This window comes from Haliotis cracherodii, unplaced genomic scaffold (assembly GCF_022045235.1).
Source record: "Haliotis cracherodii isolate W230 unplaced genomic scaffold, xgHalCrac1.p SCAF_7, whole genome shotgun sequence".
Taxonomy (NCBI): Eukaryota; Metazoa; Mollusca; class Gastropoda; order Lepetellida; family Haliotidae; genus Haliotis; species Haliotis cracherodii.
In genome coordinates, this window is record NW_027266330.1 from 32,428,004 (window position 1) to 32,445,512 (window position 17,509).

The 17,509-nt window shown below is 40.4% G+C and overlaps 1 protein-coding gene across 1 annotated transcript in view; it reads left to right on the forward strand.

Moving 5' to 3' along the window:
- LOC139448804 (uncharacterized) overlaps positions 1-17,081 on the forward strand; it is a 92,362-nt gene extending 75,281 nt beyond the window's left edge. The window contains exon 40 of the mRNA XM_071230334.1: positions 16,303-17,081. Coding sequence (XP_071086435.1) covers positions 16,303-17,081 — 779 coding nt within the window. The remainder of the gene's footprint in view (positions 1-16,302) is intronic.
- Positions 17,082-17,509: the final 428 nt, after the last annotated feature.

The window sequence follows — 17,509 nt, forward strand, 5'->3', positions numbered from 1 at the left end:
AGGTGAGCTTTCAGCCTAACGAGGAAAGATTTAACCATTAGTTCGAGGAAGAGGTTATTTTCTCTGTACACGATGTGTTTGTGCATTCTCTTCTGTTCTGTTATATGCATTAACATAGAAATTGCAAAGTGTTACTGTTTACACAGGTTTGATGGAGTCATTAGACATTTGCGTTGGCCAAACAAACAGACAAACAAACCAATGGAAAACCACTTGTACTTGGTGATTATCTATTGATAGATCTGTCTCAGGCTGTTTAGTCTTTAGGCTTGTTGAAATACGCTTACAAAATCACACAATCTTATCTATTTGCTCCGTGTTTTAATAACATCAATTTTATCTTTTCAGGTTCTTTGGTCTCTTAATGTAAGTAAAATATATTTATTTTAGGCGGTGTGTGTGTGACCCTTCTAAAATTAAAGGTCATAAGTTCAGATGTTGGAATCGGTACCCACAGGGTTAAGAGAAAATTATTCATTCCTGAAATAGTAGCTAAATAACACTGATATTACCACATTTGAGCCGTGAAGATTCCGGGGTAGAATAGGTCTTCTGCAACCTATGCTTGCCGTAAAAGACGACTATGCTTGTCGTAAAAGGCGACTAACGGGATTGGGTGGTTAGGCTCGCTGACTAGGTTGATGCATGTCATCGATCCCAATTGCGTTGATCGATGCTCATAATATCAATCACAGGATTGTCTGGTCTAGACTCGATTATTTTACAGACCGCCGTCATATAGCTGGAATATTGCTGAGTGCGGCGTTAAACAACAAACCAACCAACCACATTTGAGAAGAATCTGATTTATTACTATTACGTAAATTTGAATAAACAGGTTTGACAGGATGAAAATTCCAACAGAAAGTAGGATTCGTTTTTGCTATTTGATTTGTCCTTGATCATTGAAAATCGAATCTTCTTAAAGTCACAATAGAACCACACTGATTGTGATGAAAATGAATACTAGTACATTACCGTAAGAGATACAAGCATCAAGCATTATTCTGAGTTAACAGTGTTCGTGACAAGCATTATTCTGAGATGATAGCGTTAGTGACAAGCATTATTAGGTTAACAGTGTTTGTGAAACCATTATTCTGAGTTACCAGTGTTTATGATAAGAATAATTCTGTGATGACAGTGATTGTGATAAGCATTATTCAGAGTGAACAGAGTTGTTTGTGATAAGTATGATTTTGAGTTATCTGAATAAGAGAAACATACATCACAGAGAACCAAAAATATTGGCTTCAGAAAAAATATATGTACATTTTGTAGAGATAACGTTCACATGATTGGCAGTATGGTTGGACAACAAAAACGCTCGCTAAGTAATATTTTAAGTCGCGGTACAGAAGAGTTGTTATTTCTTTAAGACCAACGATTTAATGTTGTGGGTTGTGGGAACGTGGAGGTGTCGTTTCTTGACAGATATATTTTGGTCAGCACATCAAGACATGTTTGTTCACTGAAAGAGGCAAAAACTTTTCTTGGGACCAACAAATTTTTTTTTTTCAGCATGAATATTAGCTTCACATTTGGGTAAAACCCGAGTGCAAATTATTTTGCGACACATTAAAGCCAATGTGAGACAGGTAGTTTCAGAGAATGCTTAGATATCCTGCACTAGCGACAGGTGATTTATTATTTCTTCAGAATACTAACATACTGAAATATAGAGGTAAATATTCAAACCACCCTGGTAATATTGGTGAGTTCATCATATTACCACATGGCACATGCAACAAGGTTCCTGTTGCGAGTATCCAGCTACAACCTGCTCATAATCGTACTTGTATAATGCACATATATGACTGATATCATGAGCAAATGTCACAGTCATTAGAATATGATGACACACGGTACACATTCTTCCCACCCGATGTCTTATTTACGTTGGCTGTTATGACTAGCATTGAATGCTTGGGTCCTGTTCAGTGACAATATCCAACATAAAGTAAAATACAATAACAGTTATTGACCATAGTAATACTCCAACTAAAAAGCAAAACCTGTGGGTGAATGCAGTGCAATAATATTTTAATTTATTATTGATATGTTAATGATCACAGTAGTCTAGCTTTTGCCACGTTCGTTTGTAAATAATTGAGTGAGTGAATGAGTTAAGACTTAACGTCACATCGGCAATATTTCAGCCATATCGTGACTAAATCAAGTTGTACAGTAATAATACATACATATAGACTATAAAATCTGTCGACAAAGGACAGTAAAAGAACTAGAGTATCACAGATATAGATGTAAAATCAGTGCGTAACCATAAAACTTTGACTATTTGGAACAATACATCATAAAAATTGGCTAGTGATAACCAGCAGCCAAAGTTAGGCCACCATAAAAGGGACCATGGATACTTACGGTACATGTGCTTCCTGCATGGTACCTAAGCAGGATTTACACCATCCCTCTGGCTACAGGTGATTGTTATAAAGTTTTAGCCAAAGCATTTAAAAACAAGTATTCTATGCTTAAAAATATGGAAAAAGATTTTTTTTTTGAGTGAAATGGGACTTCATACCCTCTCAGGGGGACAATTATTTTACTTTACTTTAACCCCCTACAGCCACTAACAATCCCAGTTATATAATCATTTTGCCAACTTAAAATCACTTACTTTTTACAATACATTTTCTCAAAATTTTATCTTTTAATTCAATTTCTTAAAAAAAATCATTAAATGAGTACTTAACTGACGTAAAAGATCCTTGATGGATGAAACCTGGAAATAGTTATCACTTGTGATGGAAAAATCAATACAGTCAAGCAGGACATACTTGACCGTCATTCTTTCATCACAAGGGACACAAAATGGAGGATCTTCACCTTTTAATAAATATTCATGGGTATAGCGCGAATGGCCAATACGACATCGTCGCATAATGACCTCTTCAAATCTGGACTAACAACCCATGAAGGTGTTACCGATAGTTGGTTTTATTGCATCCAATTTATTGGTACTTACTTGGGTGTCCCACTTCTTTTGCATGGTCTTTGCTATATCATATAATTGGAGCTCCAAGCCGAAAGGCTGGAAGCCCTACTGTAATCGGCAGATTTATTATTATTATTATTATTATTATTATTATTATTCCGCCGATGTTTGTAACAGAGCTAACATAAAAACCACTTGCTCGATTTAGTTGAAATTTTGTATATGTATGAAGACAGTTGAGTTCTAGATACGAAATGATTCCCTAGGCCGTAGGCCCAAAGACCAAGGGCAGATAACTGAAAAACAAGTAATTTTTGAATCTATATTTTGCCCTATTGCTCAAAAACCTCTTGTCTGATTACTTTCAAATTTTGCATGTATCCCCTGCTTAAGGTGCTTGAACTTATTTGTTCTTTGACTGTGGTCATTGGATACTTGGTTTGGCAGCCATATTGGATTAAAGGTTTTCACCTGTTTTTTTGGGTGCCTGTCTTCAAATCCCTACTCCTCGTAATCCCCTGCATGAAATACATTCAAACTTTTTGTGAATTGTCTCCATACACAACACACCAATTTGACATCACCGATTTTGGATATCTTATTTAGTTGCCGCCATATTGGATTCAATGTTTTTACAGGGTTTTTGGGGTACCTGTCTTCAAATCCCTAATCCTCTGAATCCCTGCATGATATGCATTCAAACTTTCTGAGAATTGTCTCCATACAACAAATTGTCTTCACCGATTTGGGATATCTTTTTTAGTTGCAAAATTGGAACAAGGTTTTCAAGCAAAAAACTGACAGTTCGAGTATAAATGCTGAATGAAGCGCTCATAAAATATACGATTTACCCCCGTTCAATGACTCCACAGCAAAAGCCACTCTTGTCGTAAATGTCTTCTGCATTATGTATACTATCCTTGATCAGGGTTAGAATTGGTCTCCAGAAACCCATGCTTGTTTTAAGAGGAGACTATAAGAGGCGATTATCGGTATGGGGTGGTTAGGCTCCCTGACTTTGTACTTCATTTCCCAACTGCCAAATGCTTTCGTACCTTACTTTTGATGGCATTGTTAAAAGCAAACCATTTGAGGCTTCGAACATGGTCTAGTGCGGTTTAGAACACTCTGGTTCACTCTGGCACACTTCAGTTTCGTAGCGGTAATGTCCTGCAACGGTGATTATCATTTGACGGAGTTGGTACAAGCAAACCATTTGAGGATTCAAACATGGACAGCGTCTGAAATGGGTTTAGAACATCCCGGGACATTCTGGGACACGTCAGTTTCGTAGCAGCGATGTCTCGCAAGCGTTTCCTTACCTTTGACCGCGTCGGTACAACCAAACCATTTGGGGATTCGAACATGGTCGAAGTCATACATGTGTTAAGAACATACTTGGACACATGTGGTGATGTTTTGGGAACGGTTTATAACATTTGACGGCGTAGGTACAAGCAAACTATATGCGGATTCAAAATTGGTCGAGGTCAAACATTGGTTAAGAACGCACTGGGACACGTGGTGATGTCTCGCAAACGGTTTATCATATTTGACGGCGTTGGTACAGGCAAACCATATGCAGATTCGAACATGGTCAAAGTCAAACATGGGTTAAGAACAAACTGGGACACGAGGTGATGTCTCACAAGTGGTTCCTTACATTCGACGGCGTTGGTACAAGCAAACCATGTGCGGATTCGAACATGGACGGCGTGTGAAATGGGTTTAGAACATTCCCCGACGTTCTGGGACACGTCAAAGTCGTAGGGGCGATGTCATGCAAGCGTTTCCTTACTTCCGTCGGTACAGTCAAACCATTTGGAGATTCGAACATTCGAGCACTGTATCCCAGCAATGCGACAGAAACCCAGGACACTGACGAACTCAGAAGGCTAATCCTATTGACTGGAGGTCAACTGACAAAGAAGTTACAGCCTGTTAAAGAGTCACCAAGCTGAAAGGATGAAGAGCCCTCGTGTTGGTGATAATATTTGGGACACCCCTTGAACACTCAAATTTAGTAGTGACGATTTCCGGAGTTGGCACAAGCAAACCCTTTGAGGATTCGAACATGTTCGAGGTCGGAAATGGGGTATGATCAGACAAGGGCACCCCGGCACAAGACAATTTCGTAACGGCGATACCCTGCAAGTGGTGCCTTCATTTGACAGATTTGGTACATAGAAACCCTTTGAGCATTCGAACATGGACGTTTGTACACAGTGTCACTTGGAGCCCACCATTGCTGCTTGCAATTTTAATTAAAGGTTTGTAGTCACTGTATGGTAGAAGGAGTGGTGTCACAGATTTGTTGAGAGCGGCTTTTGCTGCAGCATCAGCCATTGTGTGGCCTTTTATGCCCACATGACTGGGCAACCAACAAAATACGATGTCGTATTTGCCAGTAAGTCATTGTATAGTTCTAAAATATCTAAAATGAATGGATGACTTGAAGAGCTGGATGCTATTGCCTGTAGGAAGGAAAATGAATCTGAGAAGATGATGAACCGTTTGCTGCTAGATTGTTTTTGAATATATTCCCAAACCGTTAATATGGCTTTTGCTTCAGTGGTGAAAATTGAGCTATCGTCTGGTAAGCGGGATGGTACGGTTTTTGATTCAATGACAGCAGCACTGGCGACTGTGCTACCGTCCTCGGATCCATCAGTAAAAATGAAACGGTGGGATTCATATTTAGTTCTAACTTCTATATATTCTTGTTGGTATATCAATTTATTTGTGTTTTTAAAAAACAACCCTGTAATAGTAAAGTTCACCTCCGGTCAGATAAGTTGCCAAGGAGAGAGGACAAAAGCCTGAAAGGAGAAATATTATCTAAATCAATATTTGCAGCTGTAATGTGTGGTTTAATCTGAATGCCTAGTGGTGGGACCTGCTTCGGCTTACTTTGAAAAAGTTCTTCATGAAGGGGTTGAAATATACAGTTATATGCAGGGTTTAACAGGTTAGAATGTAATTTTGTTATGTGTTGAAGCGATAATTTGATACGCCGTTGCTTCAAAGATGGGGTTCATCAGCTCTTAGGCCCTGATGGTGAATTGAATCTATTTTTTTGGAAATTGCTCTTACAGACACCATAAAAAATAGAGCCATGATCTAATTTAGAGCGGATCATAGACCAATTACACAAGTGGAGGACGGTTGTCTAATCACCTCCCCACTTTGTATTGGCAACAACTTTCAACAAATCTAGAGCCTTCAGGCATTTAGTTTTGAGGTAATTATTATGTGGCTTAAAAGTTAAATGGTGATCGAAAATGAGATCCAGGAACTTGGCCTCTTCTACAACCTTGATAGGAGTGCCATGTAACAATAGGTCTGGACATTTGTGGTGCAAATACAATACAATTGATCTTAGGTTTCGAAAACTTAAAGCCATTGATGAGACACCCTTTTTGGATTTTGTTGAGACATAGCTGCAACTGTCTCTCGATGGTATGCATTTTTTGCCACAACATGAAATATTAAAATCGTCCATCAATGGAATCATTTAAAACCTTTGACAGACTATCTATCTTTATACTAAACAAAGTTACAGACAAAATGCTGCCCTGCGGGACACCTTGATCCTGATTATAATGGTTAGACAGGGTGGAACCAACACGAACCTGAAATTCTCGGTCTGTTAGAAATGGGGATATACGTTGAGGCAAACGGCCTCTTAACCCCATCTCCGTGGGGACCCGGCGAAGATAAACAAGAATGTGTCCTCAGCACCCCATTGCTGGTCGTAAAAGGCAACCGAATTGGGCAGCCTGTTTGCCGGGGGCTGAGACCCTGTGTCGGCAGATGAAGGGATTCAGGTGGTTGTGGGCCAAGGAGACTGCTATAGTCCGACACACCACTTTGACCCTAACTTTGCCTAAACGGGCGGTAGAATGGCCCGATTCTATCAATCGGCTGGTACTATCATGCCCTGTGCATACTTTTTCGCACAAACGTTTGGTACTGAAACATAAATTTATTCAAAATGTCTATTCTAAATGTATGAATCTATAAACTTGCCTAATGCCCTATGCCCGGAAAGCGTTGGCTCATAGGCTAATCTGGCGATGCTGACCTCCGAATTATGTACGTCTCCAATAAATTGTCATGGGCCGAACCCTTACTTCGGTAGATAGTTATAGCTTTGCTTGAGTATACCACCCCTTTATACCTGGTCTTTGCAGCTTGGAGATCCGCTTCAGCATAAGACTGTTCTTGTAGACACTCCATGGTGGGTGGGGAAAAGGGATGCATAATTATTTCCCTTTTGACATGGCTTCCAAACACCCTGTTTCAAAAAGAAGACACATAGAGACTGACCAAAAAATACTACGCCTACTCGATCCGACTATTGGCCACGTTTCTTGGTTATAGAAGCTTTAGACAAAACACCAATCAAACTCAATCCATTTGGTATCAAAGGTATCATTGGTACCTGTGGAGAGGTTACAAATGTTACAAAGCTTCGATCTGGCTCTCCCCTTGTAGAATGTGCACGGAAACCTCAATCTGTCAATCTTCTTAAAGTAAATGAGTTTGTCAAGATCAATGTTGTTGCCTCATTGCACACTGAACTCGTGTAAGGGCATTGTCCATGATAGAGCTTGCTGCCTGTCTGGCATGTCCGAAGACGATATAGCCAAGGAACTTGAACAACAGTAGGTCACAGCTGTAAGACGGTTTACTTTCAAGAAGGATGGTGTTGTCAAACCAACCAACACCTACTTCTTCACTTTCGCCCGAACGTTGATCCCTCAATTTATCAAAGCTGGTTACTGTAACCTAGGAGTGGAGGTGTATATCCCCAATCCACTCCGGTGCTACACCTGCCAAGCATTTGGACATGGATCCAAGTCCTGCCATGCCTCCGCTGTTTGTTAACGCTGCGGGGACAAGCACGAGCCCACTGACTGCAGGAAAGATGTGAAGTGTTCAAACTGCAGTGGGAACCATATGGCTTCTTCACAATCCTGCCCTGTGTGGAAATGCGAGTCCCAAATCATGAGAATTAAGACCGAACAAAATGTCTCGTACCTCGAAGCCAAGAAGAGGGTTGAAGGGCTCACTTCAAGCACTTCCACCAACTCCTACCCTGCTGCTGTCACTCGTCCTCCTGTCACTACTGCCTCTATCGCCTGCTAGACTGATCTGACATGGGTCAAGTCTGTTCAGCCTCTTCCAACTACTTCAATCCAAAATCCAGCTATGCTACCTTCATCTGTAACACCCTCAAAACCAGAAATCGTCTAAGACTCCTAAAGTAACACCTGAAACCAGAACCAGCTAAACTTACAAACAGGGAAAAGAAATTATTTAAAATGATGCAGCTGAGAGAATCAGCTGCAAACACCAAAGGCCACCTCTCCTTTAGAGGTCCCAGTAGAGGTCCATAACTCCTTTGGTCCTCTGGACATGGAGGTAACTCCACCTCTACATTATACCGATAGGAGTACTACAAAGTCTTCCTCACGTTCGCGTGACATTTCTCCTGTAGAAGCACCACCATGAATCCACAAAACATAATACAATGGAATTGCAGAGGTCTTAAGAAAAACTTTTATTCCAAGATTTTAAACCGTCCGATTTTTGTCTCCAAGAAACATATCTAAAAAACACAGATCTATTTGATATCCGTTGGTACAGTCCTTACCACTTGTATTCCCCTCCTGGTGATAAAGCTACAGGAGGTTCTTCTATCCTGGTGAAGCAGGGCATTATCCATAGCCCTGTTCCACTCAACACGACTCTTCAAGCTGTTGCTGTCAGTGTTACTTTGAACACAGTGTTTACAATGACGAACCTCCTAAGTGTATCCCTTGTGATGAAAGGTTCACCGTCAAGCATATATTGCTAGATTGTGTGGAGACGATCCTCCAGTAGCTTCAACACCTGGTTGTGTAAAAGAATGGTAAGAGCTTAACCGACACAAATCAAAGCTGTCAGTCTGTTTGAGATATATCTCTTGGAGACAGATTGCCGATGGGTTAAAATCTTGAAATATTAAATGTAATTCATTAAAATTGCTCCTAAGACCTCTGCAATTCCACTGAATCAGTGGATTCATAATATTCATGTTACTGGTGGATGAACAGGAGATCTACGTCAGCCATGTCGAGGCGACTTACTTCTATTGCACACATTTGGATGAGTAGACACATCCATGTCCTCCAAGGTTTGAAACCCCTTATATATTTGTATAGGTCAAGGTGACACTTCGGTACACGATCTGAATTTCTAGAATATTCAACTTTTTTGCTGGCATTTGTAACAATAGGTGATGGTTTTGGTGCTGACGCCACAGTTGCCACTGGTGTTGATGATGACGTATCTTCTGTTTGGGAATGAGGACTTGATTGTACCATGGAAAAGTTATCGCTGTTAACCCAAGTTATATCTGTCTGTCATTGTACGGAGATAACTGATTTGGAAGTTATGCGTGTCACAGCTGCTGAGTATGACACAGATGTGGAGGTGGAAACAGTAGACATGACCAAATGCTTCGCTTCAGGGAAGGTTATGTTTCTTTCATGTTTCATTTTGACTATCTGAAGCTGAAGTTGGAAATTGGGACATGACTTCGAGGAAGCCGCATGATCTCCAGAACAGTTAGCACAGTGAGGGGTTTTGCTACATTTATCATCAGTATTGTGGTCACCTTCTCCACATTGATAACAGATATTTTGATTGTGGCATGATTGTGCCTCATGCCAAAACTGTTGGCATTTGTAGCATCTAAGTGTATTGGGATTATATTTATCCACTTCGATGTTGGTTTAGAAAAAGTCGTGAGATAAGTATTTGATTTAATGATTGCTTCATCTCGTTTGTAGGTGAAACATTTGACGTTAGTAACTCCTTGATCTTTCAATGCATCGGCTATTTCAATTTTGGACATGTCAGAGAGACAACGGTCTCTATCTCTGTCAATGCCTTTGCTTGAATTTAGGGTCTTGTGTGGCACAATCAAAACAGGAGTAGAAATCAATGTGTAAAAAAACAGGTAGTGTTGTTGATTGCTTAGGAGCTTTACATTCAACGAGCAGCAAACCAGAAGGGATTCTTTTAACATCCTGCACATCTCCAACTATGCCACAAAGTGCTTTGGACATTTGAAATGGGTTCAACTTCAATGGAGTACCATCAGTGGCAGAAACCACTCAAACTCGAGACCAACAAATAGACGAAGTCTTCAGGGTTGCATTCTCCTCATTTGAGGAATCCTCTAATGCACGTATTTTATTGCGTGTGCCATGGTTTGTGTATTAACGGTTCATCACCCTAGCTCCCCACAAACAATGGAGTGTCATTAAGACAATGCCGCTTGTAAAGAAAGAGAAAAACCTATCTGTCTGTGCCTACTCACCTTTCGAACTGACAGTATTTTTTTTCTTTTCAGAAGAACTCCAAGGATAGGATTTAACAGACACAGAGTACGAAGCCTGAGATAACACGTCACTGTCTGTATAAATACTCATGTGAATAAAAAGGTAACTCTACAATGCCTTGTTCAGTATGACACAACGACTGAGATATAGTCGATTACCGAGTGATGTCACAAAGGCCTTGGGCGGCAGTACAGCCTATCCGTCATAAAAGTATGTCACGTCTCATAATATGGTGAGATTGATGTGCGACATCACAGTATAACAATTTATAGTTCTGCTCTGCCAGCGGTTAATTTTCACTAAAAGATGCACATAGGCTGGCCACTCCAATGGTTGGAATTAACAGTCAGCACTAGGTATGATAATATAAACTTCTTTTAAAGACATTTCAAGCTGTGCATGGAACTCCTCCTACATATCATAAAGATCACACAAGGCACTATGTCCCTGCAAGAATGCTTTGGCAAAATCAACAATTCCTGCTGCGGGTTCCAAAATCAGACTTAAAGACCTTTGGCCCCAGATCGTAAAGCGTTCTTGTCGCTTATTTGTGGAACCCACTCACTCTCACACTAAAACCAGGACCAACACTTCACTCCCCTAAGTCATGGTGTAAAACTACCAGCACTATTCCAATTGACTCCGCAGATCTGATTGATAAGCCCTTTCAGAGTTGACTGCATGTGATAGTCTTGCAGTTTGTGTGCACTTTGAGCATGCCCGTGCGGTGTGGACAAATAGTGCAACATTCATGGCCTTATAATTGTTATTGTTAACAAAGCCCACAAAAAAACGAAAGAAAGCTAGGAACAATAACAAACAATCATTAAAATATAATTTATTAAACCACAGTTTGAATGTGAAATTATCAATAAAACATAGCATGGAAAGTAGGCCTTTGGGACAACTATCACAAACAGTGAATACACAATGCTATTTGGAAAGTGGTCAAATGTAACAAATGCTGTATTTGGGATAACACTTTCTTAGTAAAGTAGATTGTAGTAGATTTGTGGGTTGAGTCCCGTCCGGGATTCGAACCCACACTTGCCAGCACAAAAAGTCAGCGATCTAACCCACTCAGCCACCGAGACTTCCACAATAATGAAAGTCCGACAACTGGTAGTCTAGATAACGTACTTTGAGCACCCCTCAGACAAGTGTAAATTGGCACGGCTCCCATGGCCGAAAGCTATGAATACACAATGCCATTTAAATCGTTAAAACCGTAACCATCGTTCAGAATGTTAAAGTTAAAGTTTTCGAGGTTGTATGATTAGAAATCACATTCCGACTGTCACTTTCATGATCTGGAAAGTGACGTTCTGATTAGTCGGATGAAAGGTCGTTCTGACGTGACCCCTAATGGGATGTGTTCAGATCTTTGTTTAGCGGTAGCGAGAACTAAGGTCTGGTTTTAATGAGATTGCACACAAACAAATGCTTTCCTAAAGACTTCTATAGTAACGTTTAATATTTTTTACATAACTTAGCATTTAGCATCCATTTGATAAATGCACATGTGTGCACAGTTTGGCCATAAAGCAACACTTAAAACAGAAAGAATAGACTAGCTTAGTAGATCCTTTTCAGAGTGCAGGAAGCTAAACACACTACCCCCAGTTCTGCACCAAATGTCACTTGCTTGAAATTATCTATGGTCACATTCAGCGTTAGTCATCATGTTGAAAAAGACACGCTAAATATAGAAAAAACATTGTCAGATTGAATTACTGGATGGAAGTACATTACAAAAACCTTGAAATCATCAAATCACAGCTACCAGACGATTCTAAAAGGCTCTCAATGAAATCTGTTCCCGTGAAGACGCCGGGGTAGAATAGGACTTCAGCAACCCATACTTGCCGTTAAAGCTGACTATGCTTGTCGTAAAAGGCGACTAACGGGATCAGGTGGCGAGGCTCGCTGACTTCGCTGTCATCGACCCAAATTGCGTGGTTCGATGCTCATGATATAAATCACTGGATTGTCTGGTCCAGACGTGATTATTTACAGACCGCCGTCACATAGCTAGAATACTGCTGAATGCGGCGTTAAACAAAGCACAGTCGCCTTTAACGGCAAGCATGGGTTTCTGAAGACCTATTCTATCCCGGAATCTTCGCGGGTACTACGCAATTTGGATCGATGACATGTATCAACAAAGTCAGCGAGCCTGACCACCTGATCCCATTAGTCGCCTTTAACGACAAGCTTGGGTTGCTGAAGACCTATTCTACCCCGGATTTTCACGGGTCCTTAGTACTGTAAGTCCCCATGGACCCCAGTATTGTGATCTCTCTTCGGTGCCTGGCGATCTATAGCTCGTTTTTACCTTGTATTGTTACGTTTGGTGTTATATTTTAATGGGCAATTACTAGTTTTAGATATAATCTGGGATAAATCTACTTATTTTACTGTCCATCGTTGACAGATTTTTCATTTAGTCTAAATATGTGTATTAATAATGTACTTCTCGTCACGTAATGGCTGAAATACTGTGACGTTAAATCTAAACTCGCTCACTCACTCATTTCACCCTAAAACATATTTTCAACTGTAAATAATAATCAAAACTTTAAACCTCAGCACCAATAAAAATACATATCTCTAATTCATTAATGTCAGTTGTTTGCCTCCCTGTGCTGATATCATCCGATAATAGCAGTGTCTACAACATTCATGGAATATGGTTTTGACAGTCATGACATGATATGATTGAGATTCTTCGAGATTCCTCGAGTTTACATCACTGCATTGTTCCTACTATCAAGCACACAGTGACTGCCCACATTTAGTAAATCATCTGTAGAAGGGCTAACACGAATGTTAATGCTTTCTTTTACTCCTAAAATCAAAAGTGGAAGCACCTATGATAAAACCTGGTGTCATAGGTACACATTGAAAACATTATTCCTTGGTTCTACAGAAAAAGCATGGAGTTCAGGCTAGAAATTGGCCAGGGACACATTAACCGGCTTTAACGGTCTCATACATGTGAGGCAAGATGATGAGCCTTATCAAAGAGAAGGAAGTAAAGGGGTGGATTGTTACCACACTGTCTATCAAAGCCTATTAAGGGCAGTTACCCCATCAAGTAAAAGAAAACGCTTGAAAACAACACGAAAAAAAATAACACTTAAGTTTAATGTTTCATTTACTGAAGACTTTGAAATACTCCCAGAAAATCTAAAACATTTTCTGTTTCATGTTTTTAGGTTGCTTAACATGTCAGTTTCAATTATTTGCCAGTTTGAAGGAGACAAAGCAATAATTACACATTACTTAGAAAGTAAACAGGTTATCCCAACACAAAAGTTAGTATCTTTATTCACAATTAACAGTGTTTGGCAACACCAGCTTAAAAGAGAATTTTTCTCCAATAACTTATGGGCTTGTAGACAAATCAGATAAACACCTGCACTCGGAAAATCTGTAATTTATGTATTGTATTTATAGAGACTGGATTAAACTTCACTACATGTTCCTCCCCAACATGTCTATATGGCACCAGAGTACATAGTTTTGATACACCGAAAGAGTTGTAAGAGTTTAATGATGTATACTCCATCAATGTAGCGGTAGGAGAAAGCGATGTAACGAGATATTCTTAGGGGTATGCATAGAACATGTGTTTATAGACTTATCTCCCTTAGTAGAAAAACCGATTTGTTGTTATGAAAGCACGTGGTAGAGAATTGGGGAAAACTGCGATGTAAATGAGGAGGAACCATGGTGTTCACGGAGTCTACGATGTGTATTTGAGTAACTATATTTGTTGTGTGATGTACGATGGCTCCCGTATTTGACATGCATCTGAATAAATCCTTGAATTTTGTGTTTACTGCGAGTTGCACGTGCGAATGCGTTCCTAGCGGGGTACCGCTATAGTGAACACCAAACCCTTAGTGTGCAACTCGTAGATAACTGGAACTTTTGATGTGTGTGAGTATATTATCACATAATGAACGATAAACAGGAAGATGTAATGGAGAAATATTGGAGAATAAGTGGTTTGTCGAGAAGCTCTCGTGTGTCTTAAAAGTCACGTGACTCGAGAATTGAAGCCAAAGCGAAAGTCACAGTGTTTTGGCAGCAGCAAATGATATTGCCAATATGACAAGAACCTTTTCTGAGCAGATTACCTGTACCTGAACCTGGTATATTTTATGGCAATCCTCTCGTCTATCCTTCATGGAAGACTGACTTTGAAACCTTGATTGAAACTCATGAAATTCAGCCTCTAGAGAAAATTTATTACTTAAAGAAATATGTTTGTGGCAGTGTGAAAGATGACCTTTGAGGGATACTTTCTCATGAGAGCTCCCGAAGCCTATGATGAAGCAAAACAGTTGCTTGATAAAAGAAATGGAAATCAAGTCATTTTAGGAGATGCTTTCAGAGGCAAACTAGATACATGGCCGAAACTGAGTGGATAAAGTGGGACTGCATTGAGAAAGTATGCTGACTTTTTGAAACAATGTTCAATAGCATCAAGAACTATTCCAAGTCTGAAGGCCCTTGATTTTGAAAAGGAGAATAGGATGCTTGTTTCTAAATTGCCAGAAGCCTTGATCAGTTGAGTAGTTGTGAAACGAAGGTTAACGAATATGCATCATTTGCTGAGTTTGTGAAGTGTGTTGCTGATGAAGCAAATATTGCATGTGAACCAGTGACGGGTGCTCTTATTATGAAGCAGGACAAGATGAAAGAGCCCTCCTCACACAGAGATAAGGTCAGAGATATGCAGACAGCAAATAAGAGACCAGCTGTATCTCTGTCAACAGAACTCAAGGAGAAGTCGTCTCTCCTATGCAGCAAGGATCACGATCTTGAACATTGTGATGTTTTCCTGAAGAAATGCATGAATGACGGGAATGAGTTTGTGATGCGAAGAGGAATATGTTTCAGTTGTCTGCTCTGGGGTCACCACTCCCAAGGATTGTCCAGCTAGAAAAACTTGTCAAGTTTGTTCCAGGAAACACCCTTCTGTGTTTCATGGTGATCATGGTGAGGTGAAAGGGGCCACAAAGAGTGGGTGAAGAGACACGTGTGAAATCTATCAGTGGAAAAGTTGCTGTGAGCCATCTCAAGTTGCCCAATCGCTCGAGCAAGACTTTATTGAACATGAGACCAGAGATAAAGTGATGTCCTATGATGATACAAGATTTCTGAAGATTATGAAGAAAGGAATTCATCAAAGCTCTGTCAATCATTATCAAATGCACCTTCCTATTCGTCTCCCTGAACCGAGGTTACCTAACAACAAAGTTCAAGCAACTCATCGTTTGCAACAGTTGTCATCACGATTTAAAAGGGATGTCAAATTCCACAATGACTATGTGGCATTCATGGACAAGATTATCCAAAATGGCCATGTCGAGAGAGCCCCTGCAATAGGAGGAGTTGAGAATGATGAGTAGACAGTTTGGTATATTCCACACCATGGGGTTTACCACCCAAGAAAACCCAACAAAATAAGGGTTGTTTTTGACTTAGTGCTCGGTTTCCCTGAAAGATCACCTCCTTCAGGGACCTGACAACAAATACACTGATCAGGGTCCTCAACAGATTCCGCCAAGAACAGATTGCAGTCACCTGTGATATATAACAGATGTTCTTCCAGTTAAGAGTTGATGAGAGACAAACAGATTATCTGTGATTCCTGTGGTTTGATCAAGGTGACTTTAACTCTGAGCCATTGGAGTACCGCATGAAGGTACACTTGTTTGGTCAGGATGTTCGAACTATGGCTTGCGACAATGTGCAAATGACTATGAATCAGATGTTGGACATGTGGACATGATGCAGCTGATTTTCTGAGAAACAATTTTTATGTCGATGGTGGTTTGAAGTCAGTTCAGACAGTTCAGGAAGCTGTCAAACTTGTCAGTGCAAGCAAAGAGCTTTGTGGCAAGGGTGACATTAGATTACACATGTGAATCTCCAAAGAGGTTCTAGCCACAGTCCCACTAGAAGATTGTGACAACTCGAAGGCGTTGCAGCTGCTTAAGGGCATAGAAACTGTGGAAAAGCCTTTAGGAATCCATTGGTGTGTAGAGACTGATACACTCTCAATCAGTGATACATTGCAAGATAGTCCACTTACCCGAAGAGGTGTGCTACCGACAGTCAGTTCTGTGTATGACCTGTTGGGATTTATTGCGCCCATTGTCATGGTTGGAAAGACTACACTGCAAAGTATGTGTCGTGATCATGCTGACTGGGATGATCCTGTTCCTGAATCTTTAAGACCCCAATGGGAGAAGTGGAGAACCGAGATTCTAGAAGTGACAAATCTCCATGTGGACAGATGCTTTAACCCACAACAGTTTGGCAAGGTGACACCTGTGGAGTTTCACCATTTCTCTGATGCAAGTAACCTGGGTTATGGTCAGTGTTCTTATATCCGATTGACTGATGATGATGGGAAGGTACACATTTCATTTTTGATGGGAAAAGCCAGAGTCTCGCCTCTAAAACAAGTGACCATACCTCGACTCGAACTCACAGCAGCGCTTGTGTCAGTTAGAATCAGTACTTTGTTATCCAGAGAACTAGAGTATGAAGATATGCAACAAGTATTCTGGACTGATAGCAAAGTTGTCATGGGCTACATAAACAAAGACTCTAAGCGATTCCATGTGTTTGTAGCCAATCGAGTATCACAGATCCGTGAAAAAACTGAACCGTCTCAGTGGAAGTACATTGAGAGTGAGAAGATGAGATGATGCATCTAGGGGTCGGACACCTCAAATCTTGATGACCAAATCTGACTGGTTGAAGGGACCCCTCTTCCTCTGGAACAAGGATGTACCTGAGCAGCACAGAGAAGAAGAATGTATTTTGCTGACAGCAGCTGATCCAGAAGTGAGGTGTGTCAAGAGTCTTGCGATGACAACTGGATCTGTGGGATTTGATGCAGAAAGATTTGAGTGTTTCTCAGATTGGTTCAAATTAAAGCGTGTTGTTGCAATGTTGCTGAAACTAAAGAGAAAACTGAGAATCAATTTGAAACAGAAGAGTGATGAGGTCTGTGAAACTAGGGAAAGTGTTGGACCATGTACTAATGTCACTGTGATGGACATGAAGGAAGCAAAATGTCAGATTGTGAAACTTGTTCAACAAAATACAATATGGAGATGAGATTAGACTGTTG